At 47.5% G+C, this 17883-nt stretch overlaps 1 protein-coding gene across 1 annotated transcript in view; it reads left to right on the top strand.

The window, feature by feature from the left end:
- Positions 1–17883, top strand: part of LOC144153311 (uncharacterized) — a 72751-nt gene that overhangs the window by 32594 nt on the left and 22274 nt on the right. The window contains exon 7 of the mRNA XM_077684962.1: positions 17111–17194. Coding sequence (XP_077541088.1) covers positions 17111–17194 — 84 coding nt within the window. The remainder of the gene's footprint in view (positions 1–17110; positions 17195–17883) is intronic.

Genomic DNA, 17883 nt, shown 5'->3' with positions numbered 1-17883 from the left:
GGCAGTATGGTCAAATGGCAGTCCAGTGCTGAGCTGTGCTCAAATTCGATATAATACCAAAAAGGAATTCGGAGAGTATTTTGTAGAACAATTCTGGATACTTTTTTTTTTTTTTTTCATCGAATTTGGGCCCCTGTTAAAGGAGTACTGACACGAAATTTTTATGTTACGTTTTTTTCGCTGCTATGCGTGCCTACCAGCCCACTAATCATAGAATGACAGATTAGACGGTCGAGTGCAGCGTAAACATTCATTTACGGCGTCGTTTATTCGTGCCAGTTTTGGTTTCGACAAAAAAACGCCGAGCGGCCGCCATGACAGCATGTATCACATGGCGTCACCATTCTTGCCGTATCGCTGCCTCTCTGGAAGCGCGCGCGAGCGAGCGCACGTGCGCGCCCGGACCGGCCGAGGTCTTCGCCGTCCCCACAGGCCCGGGCAGCATGACGTCAGTCCCAAAACCATGACGTGTACACACGCCCGAGCAGCGCGCGCCAACCACAGCCAGCGCGTCGGCTTCGTCACGGGAGCCCCGACGTCGACAGTTTGGGGCACGTAGCAGATGATGTCACGTCGACCCTCTCTGGCCTTTCTCGTGCGGGCGAAGATTAAAATGGATTTTAAATATGTTTCGCTGAACGGTTGCTGTTGAACTTGCTGGGAGATATCTCCTGATAAAAAGGAAGCATTTTACATAGTTATCTCAGCTTTGAAATTTCGTGTCAGTACTCCTTTAACAGGTAACATAAAAGGGAGCTTAACTTCAGATTTCAAGTGTTCGTATGGGTGCATGCAAGAGGGGTTTCCAGCTCTGAAAATTATGGGCTGAGCTATGGGTGGCTGCTTAAAGGGACACTAAAGGGTGGAAACAAGTTTGCCTGTATCGGTAGATAATGGAGCCGAGAATCTAAATACACCATTCTTGCACCCAGCAGTAGTTTAATGAGGCAGAAAATGCCAAAAACGGAAAAACAGGGGACGACACCCCCGTACGCTTTTGGGCACTACGGTTTGTGGTGTCACAAAAGCGGTGAACGGCGAGAGCTCATTGGAGAAGAAGCATCTCTGAATGTTTTCCTCAAATAAACGGTTCCGAAGTGGTTGAGCGCGTGAAATAATCGTAGATTAACTCTTTCGTTACGGCGGGCAATTGACCAATTTTGAAGGGTCTAACAAAACAGTTTTTGTGCTATTCATATTGGTTAGGCACACATTGCAGTGACATACAATGCAGATTAATCCACGTGCTTTCTAACGACACCAGTTTTAATAATGTTTTCCTAAATAATGATTCCCAAAAAATTATTGAATTCGAAATTTTTGTCCAAGCGTCGAAGAAAATCAGGAAAAGTAAGTTGTGTATAATAAACCACCCGTAGTAGAAAAAATTTAGAATATGCATTTTTTAGGTAGACATTTCAAAAACCCGTCCTAGAAAAAAAAATTGAGTTGCGCCGAACAATTTGTCAGATATAAAAGAAAATGTTAGCCCACGTTGTGCCCCTGCCTTGTGGTGAAGCCCAACCTCTATTTCAAGTTTTGCTATTTTGGATAGTTCTCTAGAAGAAATCTGGTGGTTTGACATTATTAAAGGCCCTAATTAGCCTCCAGGTGATGTAAAAACACCTTTTCAATGATTATGACCGGCACAATATTGAAGGAAAGCAAGCGATGTGAAAAAATCCGCTTGGAGTTGAGAACCAAACTATTTGGTGGATGCTTGTTGACGTTCTGATGATCACGTATCACTCAGAACTTTCATTTTCGGTTTATTATCATGTTCTGACTCACTATGGTAGCCCTGCTTGCAGGAATAAGGTACCGTGCACTAGAATCATGCCCAGCAAGCTTTCACCAAGCCGCCGTCGGGCTGTGAAGCGAGTTCAGCACTACGAGCCTACTACATTGCAGCGCCACCTAACAATTTTGAAAAGAAACAAATACAATGCTGTTGAAGACTTTGTCAGAATAGACAGTACTACTAAAAAGCGATACTAGACCTCCGGAAATACCCTCGTATAAAACCGAAACTGGCCGGTGAACAGCTGGCGGTGTTCAAGGCCAATTGGAAGCGTTCTCCTCGTCTGAACTGATACCCGACAACTTGGTGTTATCGTTTCACTTTCAGTGGAAGCTCTTATCGCAGAAGCAAGGCGTAGATAAAGTGGAAGCGCGAGCAGCATGCTTGTTTTGAGCAGCAGTAGCGGGCAACGGAGGCGCCATGGCAAATGAGCTTGTAGTTGGGTAACTGCGTAGTAGCGCCAAATATGAATTTCCTATGTGAATTTCGCAATGCGAAAACGAAAACGAAACTGCTGGAAACTGGTTGAAAATGTCAGGCACACTTGCTAGACATGCGGGGGACCATCAGAAATAAGCTTTGGGAGAATAAAGCTGCCCTTTGTCCCAACCAAAGATCATTAGTGAATAGCTGGGGCCATTTTCAAGTAATTATCACCTGTCAACGCTGTCATATTACAAAGCTGACCCCATTATTTGGTATTTGACTTGCCAGGAGCCTTTTGACAAAAAAAAAATATTATGGTAATGCAGCCTAACCACGACCTGCATCCTTTTTTCTCAAGTGCAGCAGCCACGCCCCCTTCCTCAAAAACACACGCACCTCAGCTCGCAAAAAACGCCGCCAAAAATCTCAATGTTGCCGGAGCGGGAAAATTTAAACTGATTCTAAAAGGGCAGTGCCTAGACTGACCACTGGCCGCATTAGGTGTACAAGAAACGACTACAACATGTTGAAATAGGCAATATAAATCATCGATCACCGGTGATCGATTTGAATAGGCGTGGTAACGAAAGAGTTAAGACTTTACGTGAGCTGATCTAATTTAAAAAACACAGACTACCTATACGTTGCGAGACAGGCTGCTTCCCTCACACTTCAGAGTCGGCCATCATGCTTTCAGTTTTGTTTTGCAAAAGCATTCGTGCGCAATTGGCAAAGTCAATATCCTACCACGGTGAACGTCCCGCAAGCTTCTCCAAGCAGTATCCCTGGCAGGAAGCGGCAAAAGGAACAAATGCACTGTGGGTGGCTGAGCGACTCGCCTGAGCTTCTAATCCGTTTTCTGTGCGGATGTTGCTATTGGTGTAAAGCATACCCATGCCCGATTCAAACATTTTTACCTGTGAAAGGTTAGAGTACTTACTGCAGGGGGTTATCCGAACGATCCGAATGTGGGCATTTCCTTTCACTGCTAGCCGCCGTTGATAAATACCTAATCCGTAAATCGTGCGCGCGTTGCTCTACCCTTGATGTTTGGGCTGGATTGACCGTTGGCCACGAAAGTTACTCGAGATGAGTGCGGGAAGCGAATGTGTATTTCACGCCAGGTTGGCGCGTCGCGTGAGAGGGGAGAATATGAGATGGACGTGATCGCCAGACGAGGTGAGATGAAGGCTCCCACTTGAGCGACGCGTAGCCGGGCAGTCGCGCTTGCACTATATTTGAAATGGCGCTTGTTGCTGCTTCGCTCATGGTCGGCGTGATGGAGTCCGGGTGTCCGGTGTAGGCGGGGGCGCCGGCCGCTGGAGTGGCGTTTCTCGTTCTGTTGGTGACAAATAATAAAAGTGAAAGCCAGCCTCCTCGGTCAAAGAAACATTCTGAGGAGTCGGCCATGGCTTGGTGACGTACAAGGTACTGTTGCCAGGCTTTGAGCGCTTAGCGCTAACTGTTTACGCTCTAGACAGCACCGGTGCCTTGCTCCTACTTTGTGACCACGAAAAAATGAAAGGGAAGTGGGTGAGAGAAATGCCAGCTTGCTTTACGCATTTCTCAGGAAATAACGCATCGTTGCCCATCGAACAAAAGCTGAGAGTGCTACAAAACGTATGATCTCTCAATTAAAACAAAATTTCACTCAGCCTTTCCTGGACTAAGGAGGCCTCCCACAACGGAACTGATACAGTTGAATAAATGTTTATTCCTCCTCCATTCAGCCTGTAGTGTCCTGTTAGAGCAAGGGGAGACAGGCAGCAGGGTTCGGTGTCATGGCTGACCGGAACGGGGTTCTGCACTTTAATGACACAATTATGTACACGATGATGATAATGTGGGAGCATACCCCAGCGGGGGATTCAACGTGTCCCTTTAAGCTTTCAATCCAAGCTCAGGATGATGTCTGCTAACTGTGACTGTGTAATCATCTTGGTGAGCAAGCCACTAAAAAGCATGTGTCTTACCTCTTTTGCCTTCTCTCTCCCACCAATCTAGAGCAATTTTTGCTGCTTCCAGAAAAAATCTCGTGAACGCTCAAATTAGTGGGAGATAGAACTTAAATGCTTTGTAATGTGTACAAAGGTTTGTTTGGCCTTACAGTTTACTCCCTCCAGAAAAATGACCTTGTTCCCATAGCATAGCAGTATCGATAGAACGAAAAAAATATTCTTTCTGGCTGCTGTGGAGTGGGTGTTTGTTGAATTACGTTTAAAGGGCTGAATGGCCTAATTGTAAATAGATAACCCAGCCTTCAATCACACATGGCTAATTATACCGGTGCTTACGTAAAGCAAATGTGGCTCAGAGCAGCCGTTTATCTGCTCTGCAGCCTCACTATAGCAAGTTTTTATGACGTTTTTGCACTTGGGAATACTAAAGCGTCAGTTTGTGACAAGTGTGTGGCGCCCCCCATCCCTGATATTCGTTGGCCGCTAAGTTCAGTGGCCCCACCAGGCTCGGTGGGCAACCTTGTGTGTGGCCGGGCAATAAACACCTCCAAGCACGGCTGCTCGGGGGTCAGTCACCGTCACCACCAGCACGCTGCATGTCGTCTCTCGGCTGGAGGGTACCCCTACCCTCCCAGGTTCAAGAACGCGGGACTAAATCGTGACACTGGCGACGAGGATGGGATCCGTCGCCACTGACGCCACTCGTCGCCACTGACACTGGCGACGAGGGAAGAAGCCCGCGGAGCGGCCGAAGCCACCATGAACGCCGCCACCGAGAACGCCGAGACACCGCCCCCTCAAGCCAGCCGCCATTACGCCATGCCGCTGTACGGGAGGCTCGAGCCGTTCGAGGGTGAAGGGTCCGCCTGGCCGGTCTACGAGGAGCAAGTCGGCGTGTTTTTCCGGGCGAACGACACACCCGAGGCAAAACAGCGCGACATCTTCCTGGCCAGCTGCGGGACCCGCGTCTTCGCTCTCCTGCTCGACCTGCTCAAGCCGGCCACGCCGCACGACAAGTCGCTGGGTGAGCTGCTCGCGACGCTACGCTCGCACTACAGCCCGGCTCCGTCGACGCTAATGGAGCGTTTTCGCTTCAACCGGAGCCGCCGAGACGGAGAGACGCTCGGGCAGTTCGTCGCAGCGCTGCGAGGGTTGGCGAGCGGCTGCGCCTTCGGGGAGCAGCTCGACTCGCTGCTCCGGGACCGTTTCGTCTGCGGCATCAACAACCCCGCCATGCAGACGCGACTCCTGGAGCTTCCCGACCCCTCGCTGGACGACGCCGTGAAGGCAGCGCTGGCGATGGAGGCTGCGGCCAAAGACGCGGGCGAGCTAGCACGTGCGGCCGGCTCACCGTCGGCGGAGGCGGCGGTGAACAAGATGGCGGCACGGCATGGCAGGTGCAGTCGCTGCGGTGGTGACCACCCCCCTTCACAGTGCCAGTTCGCGGAAGCGGAGTGCTTCGCGTGCGGACGAACTGGGCACATTGCTCGGGCGTGCCGAGGGGGGACGACGGCGGACGGCCGGAAGCAGCAGCCGGCGCCGAGCACAGGTTCCGCGCCAGCCCACGGCCGAGGGAGTCGGCGCAAGGGTAGGCGGCGGGGGCGTGCGGCAGCAGCTTCGGGTGCAGCGGCTAGGCTTCACGCCGTGGCCGAAGACCCGCAGATGTTCGACATGTGGCACGCGGCCACAGTGCAGCCGCCGGTGCCACCATACTGGCTGACCGTCGAAGTCTGCGGACGCCCCATCTCCATGGAGCTGGACACAGGGGCCAGTGTGTCTGTCATGGCCGGGAAAGTATTCAGGCGCACCTTCCCTGGCGTGGCCGTCGAGGCGTCGGGCGTCATGCTGCGCAGCTACTCCGGACAGCTCGCCCAAGTCGAGGGTAAAGCCCAGGTCAGCGTCCGCCTTGGCGACAGGGAGGCCACCCTTCCCCTGTACCTGACCAAGGGGCCGTCACCGACGCTGCTGGGCCGGAACTGGATCCTGGCGTTGGGCGTGAGGCTGCCGGAGTACCAGGAAGCAGTGCATGCAGTGGCAGACGTCCCCGGCCTCCTGACCAAGTTCGAGGCCCTGTTCCAGCCCGAGGTGGGGACATTCACCGGCACGGCGGCAAGCATTCAGGTGCCAGAGGGAGCACTGCCCCGTCCAGCCCGACTGCATGGACGGTGTCATCGAGCAGCTGCTGCACCGGCGAGAGGCCGGCACCAACGGCGGCGGGGTGCTGGGCACCAACGGCCGCCTGCTGCACCTGGTGGTGCTGGGTGCCAGGGCCAGCGCCCAGCAGGTGGCGCATGCTATGCGGCAGGTGCTCCCGCAGGGCTTCCGGCTCGACGACAAGGCCCAGTACGCGCTGGTCGTCAGGATCATCGACGGCGACGTGGGCCTGCCGCACAACTTGTTCCGCACGGAGCCCCACGGCTGCCTGTGCGTGTGCACCAGCCAGCCGGGGCTGGAGTACATCCGCGAGAGCCTCGAGAAGACCCTGCTAGCCAACCTGGAGCAGGAGAACCGGCTGCCCTTCCACGGCCTGCCCCTAGTCATGGTGTTTGCGGGCCAGGGGGACTTCCTGCGCGAGGAAGGCATCATCCGGGCCAAGAGCCTGCAGTGCCCCTTCGTGGACGACGGCGGCGGCCTGGACCCCGTGCGGCTGGAGCAGGCGCTGTGCGCGCTGGTGGAGAGCATCGAGCGGCTGCACATCTACCAGGCGCTGCCCGCGGTCGCGGGGCCCCGGCTGGACATGCGGCTGATGCTGTGCATGCTGTGCGGGGACCCGTACGCGCCCGAGTAGGTGCTGGCGCCCCTGCTGGCGCAGCCGGGCTGCCTGGCCACGGGCCCGCTGCACTGCCTCAGCCTGGACTCCTTCAAGGGGAGCCAGCTTCACCGACCGCTGCCAGCACAGCACCAGGGGCTGGTGCTACTCGCGCCACTGCGGCACCACGCGCAAGTCCTTCGACACCGGGAAGGCTGACAGCTGGTGCGAGCGTGACCCAGGCAGCACCTAATGCTGCCACAACGGCCTCGACACCTGTGCTCCGGCGAAGTGAGAGACTGCGGAGACCTCCGGACTGGTACTCGCCGGGGGGACAGGTGTTTTGTGTTTGTGTAGGACAAACAAACTTGGGGGTGAGGGGTGTGACAAGTGTGTGGCGCCCCCCATCCCTGATATTCGTTGGCCGCTAAGTTCAGTGGCCCCACCAGGCTCGGTGGGCAACCTTGTGTGTGGCCGGGCAATAAACACCTCCAAGCACGGCTGCTCGGGGGTCAGTCACCGTCACCACCAGCACGCTGCATGTCGTCTCTCGGCTGGAGGGTACCCCTACCCTCCCAGGTTCACGAACGCGGGACTAAATCGTGACACAGTTGATAGGATCAATATATATAATTCAATTTATGCCTTATGATTCATTCAGTTTAATGCTGGATTGGCATTTCACCAGTACATGCCCCGGTCTTCTGAGTGAAGTGTAATTGAACGTTTTCTTATGCGGAATAAAAGTTCTTTAATATTTTTACAGGTGTTCTTGTTCTTTCTCAGTTACTTATTCTTTCGCCTTGTTTCTTCGTTTGCAGTACGTGATTTCTGAACAAGTACCGGGAATCGTATTGAGAAAAGCCTTCAAAATGTTTTGCATTTTGTTGAGTTTCAGTCGTTCCTTTCGAGGTCCACATACAGGCCACACAAATTATAACGATCAAACCTGTTTGGCCTTTTGTCACGTTCCAATCTCTTAGTAACATGTTTGAAGTACTACTAGTTGTCTATGCTCAAGAACCTGTAATGCATTTATTGTACCACAAAAGGGAGGTATTTCTTCACAAATTCACGCCATTCATACTGCAATCGTTGCAAATTTCCGATTAAAACATGCTCCAAGATTTTAATCCAGGCCCCTTTTCTGAATTTCACGTATTTAAAGGTAGAAGCAAAAGAGGTCACTAACATAGTACGTTTCCTCACAGTGCAGTTGCTTATGCCATCTTGTCAGAATGCCATGGTTGCAATTGCTGTCTTCTCTTATGCAGGAGATTTGCCAAGGTGTTAACTTTTTGTCATTATAATTTCTGCCGTTGTTATTATTAGCAGATACATGGACGGTCAGTGGCCACAAGAGTGGCCATCATTTGGGCAACCCACATAGCGTGTGGGTGGACCAAATAATGATGACTGCCAAATGATGATGGTTGATCAAATGATGGTGACTGTGAGATCATCAGCACTGACGACTTCAAAGAAGTAGTCGGGGCATAGTTGGCACTTTGGCTAAGATAGATAGATAGATGGGGAACTCTTTAATGTGGGCTGGAGAGGTCAGCTCTGCTAGCGGCAGTGCTTGCTACGCCACATGGGGATGATTAAAATGCAGTGAAGTAAATGTGAGAGATCGGGAAAGCAGCAATAGAGAGAAAACAGAAGTTGAATAAAAATGGCATGCAATGAAGTGCAAGGAAAAAACTCGAAATAAAGTTAAGTTAAATAAAAAAAATTGAGCAATGGAGCCCAGGAAGCGCAGAGCGCCTAACAAGAAAAAGGAGTCAAAGCGTACATGACGACGCAAACGCGTACAGAAGTAGCCGCGTACAATAGAAAAATTACAAAGTTTTGTTTAGTCCTGAATCTCGCAAAAAACGCAGAAGAATTTTAGCTCTTAAATATCAGTCATTGTTGTTGTCCCAGGGTCCAAGGAAGTGACACAACTGAAGGCTTGCTCCACGCCAAACACGAGACAGGCAGTTCGCCGCTGTAACTCGCGCAGCGGAAAATCGCGGGCATATACACAACAAGTGCTCGGTAGTCTCGCGCACAGCGCACATGGGGCACAGTGGTGAATCCTCCCACCCTATTCTGAACTTGAAGCTTCGGGTGTAAGCCACATTGAGACGCAAACGATGCAGTACACCTTCAGACGCTTTGCTTAGGTCGGGTGGAACACGGAATTTACACAAAGGGTCAATTCCATGTTGAGGTGGATATCCGCTGCGAGGGTGCTGCCACTTCAACATTTGCTCTCTCCAACCAGTTCGATAGATAAGGGCACGACCATCCTCTCGAGAGAAAGGAAGCTGTGTCGAGGCGTCGTGCTGCTGAGCCCAAGGATGTGGGTTCGATCCCGGCCACAATGGCTGCTTTTCAGATGGAAGTGAAAAGTGAAAACGCCTGTGTGTCATGATTTTAGCTCATGTTAAAGATCCCTGCAGGTGGTCGAAATTAATCCGGGTCTCTCTATTAAACCTCAAATTATTTTCTTACTTGTGTCAAAGTGGTCATGATTTCTGCTGTTCTATTTTTTTTTAAATCTGTGTTTGGTGGCACATGCTTTGTCCTAACGGCAGTGAAAGCGCAACAGACACTTGTGCGGAAAAAGTTCCCCTTGTAATAAACTGTTGACAGCTGTTTCTATAACAGATTAAGCATGCTGGGATTTGAACCAGGGAGAAAATAGAGTTGCAATCCAAAACTGCATTCAGTGCACTACTTTGCCTCCTTGATTGATTGATTGATTGATTGCTTCTGCCATCAGCATTGTTACAGATTATGGCATGTGCCATCTGGCTACAGGCTCTATTATAGCAGCTATTAGTGGCAGGCTGAAGTGAACTAAATTTTATCCGTAACATGTGGTAGTAGTTCTACGTCATATCCTCCTCTCTGCTTATGCTAGTGAAGTTGACTCTCAATAATTCGAAGTCACTTAACTACAATTTTTGGGTAATTGGAAGTGATGTTCTCATCTTGGCAATTTTACATGCAATTAAGTGAAAGAAATCACTTGATAATTTGAATCTAAAAGCAATTGCATCGGTTAATTGGAAGTTATTTCAAATAAAAAACATTGAGTTGACCATCATTTCTCAATAAAATTAGGAATATTAAGCGCCAAAATATCTCCATGCTCCGTATTATGTCGGCGCCATCACAGCTGAGGCAGTGCACAGTTGATAAAGCGGCAAGTCAGTTGAGACTTGCGCCAGTGTATGCATCTCTCTCTTTTCAAGTCCTCAACCTCCGTTGTTGCACGCAGTGCCGAGTAAGCAGTTTGTGTGGTGGATGTTTGAGGCTTCAACTTTAGCAATAAGTCTCAACTATCAGGGCAACCCGCGTCTTAAACTCGAGTTGGCTACGAGCAGTTGAGATTCTGGACAGAATCAAGAAGGGAGATATGTTGTGAACTAAAAACATAGCTGTTCTTGTGCTTTTTGTTTAATTGTAAATTCAGTTAATTGGAAGTTTCTTGGGGCCCCCCTGTCGACTGCATTCAAGTATCTTTTAACGGTGGAGCTGATCAAGCCTCCCTTTGTTTGTGCAGATCGTTCACAGGAAATCCCGCTCGGTGAAGTGGAGGGGGGAGGAAATGCTAGGCCAAGAAGTATGAGGAAAAGAGGCAAGGAGGCAAGGAGCCGAAGAGCAGGTGTGGGGAGTGCGCGCCTCGAGAAAAAAATGGCCGCGTATCTGTTCATTTCATTGCAAATGTTGATGAAAGACAATAGTCGACTGGCGCCCCTGTCAAGTAAACAACTCCCTTCTCTTTCCCGCTCACCTCTCATGCTGTTCCTTTTCCGTATCGTTCCTCCCAAGATAACACACTAGAGGTTTGCTCAAATCAATTTAAATTTACTGCATTCCACTGCTGCAAGTCGGATACCTCGATGCCAGCACTGCCGTACAGCGGAAACACGTGTGAATCGAGGCACCCTACTACAACGTTTATAGAACCACATTGTCCTACTCCACAGGCATTCCAAATGAAGTGGGGATCCTATCTAAGGAACCGTGCGTTGCTGTTGCAGTTTGATTTTTTAAATTCCGCCAGGAGGTATAGCAGCGCGGGCAAAAGCGGGCGACGGTTATCTGCAGTAGATGTAGTATTTCATTTGCTATCGCAAAAACCAAGCATCCATGAATTTTTAACAAAGGAATACAGCAAATATGAGCTGTGTATTGATTTTCTGCCTCATATTTGTGTAATGTCTTGTTCTTGTACAACAATGTTGACAAGCATGAACATTGACACCGGACTTACGTCTAGATCTGGCTGTGGGTACATAAAACTATTGCGCAGCTTCTGTTTCCTTTCGGCCGGGTGGATGAATCGAGTGGCAGACAAACAGACAGACAGACAGACAGACCAAAATTTCTGCATTTAAGTAGCCCAAGAAACACTATTGTCTTTAAAAAAACGTGGTTATAGAGGTCCCGAGAATCGAACCCGAGACCTTAACACCGTTATACTGGCAACCTAACCACTGGGCCACCCCAAAGGCCGGAGGAGTACAAGGTTAGTATCTGTGGGGTTGAATAACATGTGCAGCCAACTGGAAAAAAAAAAAAAAAAAAAAAAAAAGAAAACAGCGCTTCCTGTGGTCTGAATCGAACCTGGGCCCCTTGCGTTATGAAACCAGCGTCTATCCGATTGCGCTATAACTTCATTCGTGGCACACAGCATTTTCTTTGGGTTCATAGCGCGGGCGTTGGCTTTAGACTTTGTCAGTTCGGATTTTGAATTTTATGGGGGTGGATTATGGACTTTGAGTCAACTCAGTCTGCATGGAGAAAGCTTTGCTTTTTAACCATCTTCCTCTTAAGAAAGGGGCAGCCCTACAAAAGGCTAAGCTAAAGCTTGTGAAGATGAGCCGAGCTCCACGGTTCCCTCAGTCTTCACATCTCAACTGCAAAGGTGGCTGAATTTCTTTTAGTCACCTCCATATCTTTCTTAGTTAACTATGTGTACATTGCCTTTAAATCCTAAAGCTTTTGGAAGGTAGACATCTCCGTCACATTTATATGGACGGATGGCTTTCAAAGGAGATGTTTCAAATCATTTCTGTTCCATGCCCCATCATCTTGGGCATACAAGCCTTTGAATTCTCAAGCCACCTGCTCTAGCGGCCAAAGCACAGCAGTTGTCGTGGGTGACGGTAAAGATTTTCCACAGCAGTACCTCTTGATGATGTCCGCTTTCTTGGCTTCTGTGGCTGCATTAAGGGAAGCCTTTTGCTTCCATTAATGTATATTCCTCCAGTGTATTCTAGGCCATTGCACGAAAAGTGGGCTTCATTAGTGCTTAGTGCCTTGTGTAAGAAAGAGGGATGTTCATCTGTCTTTACAAGTGCACAGTTCACAAACTCCTTTTTGCTATCGCAGCTCTCGTAATAGTACCTTTTCGTCAATAGCCTTGAGGTTAAGTTCAGAGCTAGCCATGCATAGTCCTAATAAATGAGTTTCTACCTCCACCTCTCGAGAATCGAAGTTTCGTGCAAGTGGACACAGTGTAGATGCAGTTTGTCGGACTTCGGAAACCTCCACACACAACACTTGGAGATTGCTGCCTGTGTGCTTAGGACGCAAATGCTGTGTGCATTGGTGGAGAAAAAGGCCAGGACATCTTTACGCCCCTCTTCGCATCGCCCTGGTTTCATTTGCTTTCCTGTAGTTTCGGATAATGGTGGCTGGGCTTGCAAGCCTGCTTGGTATTTAGCCTGCTTGGCCAGATGTTTAACTCTGGGAAGCCCGTGGTGTGTCAACATGTTAAAGGGACAAGATTGTTTGTTTTTTTAAATTAAGTTTTGCGGGTTTTACGTGTCAAAGCTAAGCCAGGGCCCTTACGGTGCACCATGATGAAGATCTCCAGATTAATTTTGACTACCTGGGAATCCTTACTGTGTGCCAAAATCGCAGCACATGAGCGTTTTTGCTTTTGTTCTCCATCCAAAAAACTGCCGCCCTGGCCGGTGTCAAACCCGTGTCCTTGCGCGCAAAAGCACAATGCCTTAGCCACTGAGCCACCATTGTAGGATCAGTTTTGCCTTACGGGCATAGAAGGATGGTACATATTTTACTTCCTTTTAACACAGACAGGTTTGCTTTACCTGCCCTGAAGACAATATGGAAGACAGGTGCAGTGGGAACAGGTTTAACAACGCATTTTTTGATAAGCAGGAATAACTGGGAATGTTAACTGGGAACATTGCACTCACTTGCTCACTCTCTCTTTCTCCCTCCCTGTGAGTGCATGTGAGTGCGTGCATGTGTGTACATGCACTTCTCGCCACACCACATTTTGTGGCTTACCAGCTCAGGAGAGAAATAGAGATTCAAATTTTCTTTACCAATTTTTTCAATATTTTTCAATTTTTCTTTTCCTTTATTGTTGGATAGCAAGATAATGGTGTCTTTTTGTATTAGTCTGTTTAATTTTTAAAAATTTACATGGACAGGCAGGCCACCAGACTGCTGCAGCACACGTCAGTGACCCACACCTCGAAAGCGTCTACGTGTAATTCATGTAGATTCATGTAGATAATTCATGTAGATTCAGATTCAAATAGAGTCAGATTTACAGATATCGGGTGCTTTACATGCCAGAACTATACCTTGGCTAATAGGCACGCTGTAAAGGAATGCTCTCGATCGATTTCCACCTCCTGGTCGTCTTTAGTGCGCTCCAAAATCTCAACTCACGGACGTCTTTGCTTTCTACCTCAATCTGAAAAGCAGCCACCTCGGCATGGATTGAACCCACGGCCTTGGGCTCAGCAACACAATGCCTTAGCCAAAAAATATTTTTAAAAATGCTACTTGGGTCAGAGGAAAGTTATCAGAAATTTTATGAGTTTGCAAACCTTTCAATACGTTGCAAATAATTTTCGCTTTTCTGTTTGACTTGGAACAAAGTTTCTGCCATTTGAAATGTGAGTCTTCTTTTAGATGTTCGAAAATTGTGAATAGTGAAGGAAATAAAGGTCAACTATAGAGTTGCAACTTAACTGTGCGGCAAGCACTTGTGCATCGGCTTTTCTGCGTAACACTGGAGACACGCAGGAAAGCCATTAGTAGGGGGGCGGGTTTGCGAATTAAAGGGAAAACATTTCTCACACAGATACAAACGACGTAAAGATGCATAAACCCCGAGTGGTAAAATAGGCTCTTCAACTCTTTGGATGTGCCACCGTTTTTTGTGGTCGCCATTAGGAAAGAGGCAGATCTGAGCCTATAATATTAGGTACTTTCATGGACAGAAAACATGCAGGAAAACTAAATAAAAATGTGTAAGAGCGTGCGATAGGGTTTAGAAAACTTGCTGCTGTCCAAGCGACATTGAAATGAACACTGTGTCCACACCTACCAACAGACTTACACTGAACAAGTAGTAGTAGACACCCTAGTCAAGGGAAAGGTAAAAGAAAGGAATGAGGTTTCAGTCGACTCACGCCATTGGTCAGAACTGACGTCACGGTCTGCTTGGTCTCCAATTTGCTGGCTCACAGTGATGTCATAGTGTAAAAGATTGCCCAGCTGTCATCTAGTAGGTGCTCATCAGAGTACTGCCGTTCCAGTACGACATGTTGCCTTGCTCTTGCTCCATTTTGGAGCAATACACAGGTGGCTTCATTTTGGCCCAACTGGAAGCAGAATGACGCGCTACCCGGCAGCAACCACCATCATGTTTTGAGTGTTCACATGCAGGTTAAAACTAATTTTATTGCGACAAAGTACTATTTGTCAACAAAAGGATAACACCCGTAACTTTGAAGCGAAGAAAAAGATGAAAAATAAAATGTAGAGGACCGCCACCTCTGCAGTTTTCACAAGCAGTAAACACAGTAATAATAATAATAAACAAGTAGAGGTGTTCCGAGGCCAAGCTTTACGCTCTGGAAATGTAACCAGTTCGAAGTTGGGCTTTTTTTTTTCTTTCTCTTGTAAAGAAAAGCATCAAGGGGCAACTAAGGCAGTGGTGCCCTCAATTCTGACAGCCCAGGTTCGTTTCCCATCAGTGCTGCGGATAACTTTGATGCCTTTGTTCGTCAGCAGTATTCAGTGTGCTGTGGCGGAAGCTTAAAGCTAGTTAAAAGCAGAGAGAAGGAACCACAAGCAGAAAAAAATGAGTAGCCACTCTGTTGAATAAGGTGGAAAGATTTACTCAAGGAAGCACGTTTTAAAGCTTCATCTTAGTAGACACTCCCAGGTCAGCTGTATGCAGCAGTGAAGGTAGGTTTACGTTGTAACACAGTTTGCACAACCTCCGTATATATTGTATTCCCCTTGAAATGCCTGTTACATTTGCAACGCATTAATTGCTATACTTCTTTACTGCTCAGGGTAATAACGCAAATGGTCGATCAAAGCCTGGAAAAGGCAGGAAATTCGCAAAGAATATTTAGCTATACATTATGTAATAAGCCTGTAATTTTCAAAACAATTCAAATTTTGGGAGTTCAATGCACTGAAGCTACACCTGGGATGAGAGTCACGCTGTGTGGAGGCCTACGGATCTCTGTGTGTGGCACAATCTCGACACAGGGGCGTTTTCGTTTATCAGGTCCATCAGAAAAGGACCACCACGGCCAGGATCGAATCCACTTCCTTGGGCTCAGAAGCACAGGGCCTTAAAGGAGCCATGAAGACAAAATACAAGTTGGGTGGTTTATTAGAAAGAGTGCTTAGTCCTGATAATAATGATACCAATATCATCGCAATCTTCGAACAAATAATGGAGATATTAAAGAAAACGTGTGAAGCAGTTGCGACCCCCTAGCCAATTTCCCGCAACTTTTCTATGACGTCACGGAACCTTGTTTGTGCTATTGGCGGCCGCCTAACTGACCTGTCGCGACGACACATGACTGGACGTCTGTAAGGGGGCCTCTAGTTCCATTTGACCGCATCACCTGAATGCTAACGTGCAGTTAACGCACTGAAAATTATGTTTTATTGTTGGCCCGTATGACGTCATTCTTGCTCATAACACGTCACTGTGGCACAAAATTTGAAAGTTTTTAAATACTTCTTGCTTTTTTTTTTTTTCGTTAAAAAACATCTTTTGGGGCTGCAATGGAGCTGAGTGAGATACTGAATCCTAGTTCTTTTAAATTAAATCAAGTTGTATTTTCTCTTCATGGCTCCCTTAACCACTGAGCCACTGTGGTGTCCGGTACCTTTAATTCCCCCCTTCAATTTTTTGTAGCAGCTCTCGTAACACCTTTTCGTCAATAGCCTTGACGTTAAGTTCAGGGCTAGCCATGCATAGTCCTAATGAATAGGGTTGATCATTTTCTGGTTCTTTATTTTTTTTTAATCAAAAGAGGGGGGGGGGGGGTGAAAAAGTCAGGTGATATTTTTCAAACTGATACTAATCGGGGAGAAATCAGGTTTTTTTTTTTCAAAACCATTCTGATATTCGTTTTTTTTTTTTCTAGTTTAATTTACAGATGCGGTAATCAACGCACTCAGTTTATTTTAGGAGGTATCACGAGCTTCTTAAATCCAACGCGTTATAATTGATATTTGTTTCAAGCTAGTAATCGGGAGGAACAACAGGTTTTTTTCAGCAAACACTCTCCGAAATCAGGTATTTGTTTAGAAATGAATCGGTAATGATGACAGTAAAGAGCATCAATGAATTCTAAGAAATGAAACATTTTCTTCACGAAAAGCTGCAGGTCACCGAATTTTCACACATTTTTGTTTTATTATCCGCATGTGCAACATGTTGGTCTCCATTTGAGACCTGTCTGATTGTTGAACGTATCTCAACTGGGAGAAAGCTCTCTCGAAAACAATTAGCTAGGTGCAACAACGTCAGGGCAGCATTTACCAGTGTGAGGTAGCAAACGGTAGAGTCATGAAAATACTCAATGCGTGCGAAAGTAGTGTTTGTGGGGCTTGCTTCCAAGAAGTAATCTGGTTGAGTACGGCAGACTGTCAGAGCACGATTGTGCAGATCGCTACATTGAAAATGTCCATGGGGTGAGAAATCGGGTTAAACCCGATTCTCCTGAAACATGTTCGGGGTGCAAAAAATCAGATAAAATCAGGTTTTACCCGAAAACGAACAACCCTTCCTCTAAAGCATTTAATTAAGTGGTAAGCTGTGCTTATTGACAGCCATCTCTTTTTCTCTTTTCGTGGGTTCCACATGCCGGGCAGAGTTTCTTCATTGGACGCCTCAGTGCCACCAGGAGGAACCAGAGGTGGAATCAACAGAAGAAGCAGCAGACGTCGCAACCAGAGGTCGGCAAACTCACTCATGAGTCCACTCACTCAGACTCATTTGGACTCAAACTCACGCGTGAGTTTGAGTTTGAGTGAGCGCGAGGCTAGTGTGGCATGGTGAGTTTGAGCTTGAGTGAGTTTGAGCCGAGTGATCACGACTGAGTTTGAGTCCGATTGAGTTTGAGTCCATTTTGAGTTCTGAGTACATTTTGAGTTTGAGTCCATTTTGAGTTCTGAGTACATTTTGAGTTTGAGTCCATTTTGAGTTCTGAGTACATTTTGAGTTTGAGTCCATTTTGAGTTCTGAGTACAATTTGAGTTTGAGTCCATTTTGAGTTCTGAGTACATTTTGAGTTTGAGTCCATTTTGAGTTCTGAGTACATTTTGAGTTTGAGTCCATTTTGAGTTTGAGTTCATTTTGAGTTCTGAGTACAATTTGAGTTTGAGCTCATTTTGAGTTCTGAGTCCATTTTGAGTTTGAGTCCATTTTGAGTTTGAGTCCATTTTGAGTTCTGAGTACATTTTGAGTTTGAGTCCATTTTGAGTTCTGAGTACATTTTGAGTTTCAGCACATTTTGAGTTTGATTACATATTGCGTTTTGAGTACATTTTAAGTTCTGAGTAAATAGGAGTTTTAAGTCCATTTGGAGTTTGAGTACATATGAGTAGCCTAGCAGGCAGCTATGGTTGGCTGTTAAGTTTCATGC

The sequence above is a fragment of the Haemaphysalis longicornis genome, unplaced genomic scaffold, assembly GCF_048455015.1.
Source record: "Haemaphysalis longicornis isolate Haplotype H1 unplaced genomic scaffold, Haemaphysalis longicornis Haplotype H1 scaffold_9, whole genome shotgun sequence".
Taxonomy (NCBI): Eukaryota; Metazoa; Arthropoda; class Arachnida; order Ixodida; family Ixodidae; genus Haemaphysalis; species Haemaphysalis longicornis.
This window is presented reverse-complemented; position numbering and strand designations above follow the sequence as displayed.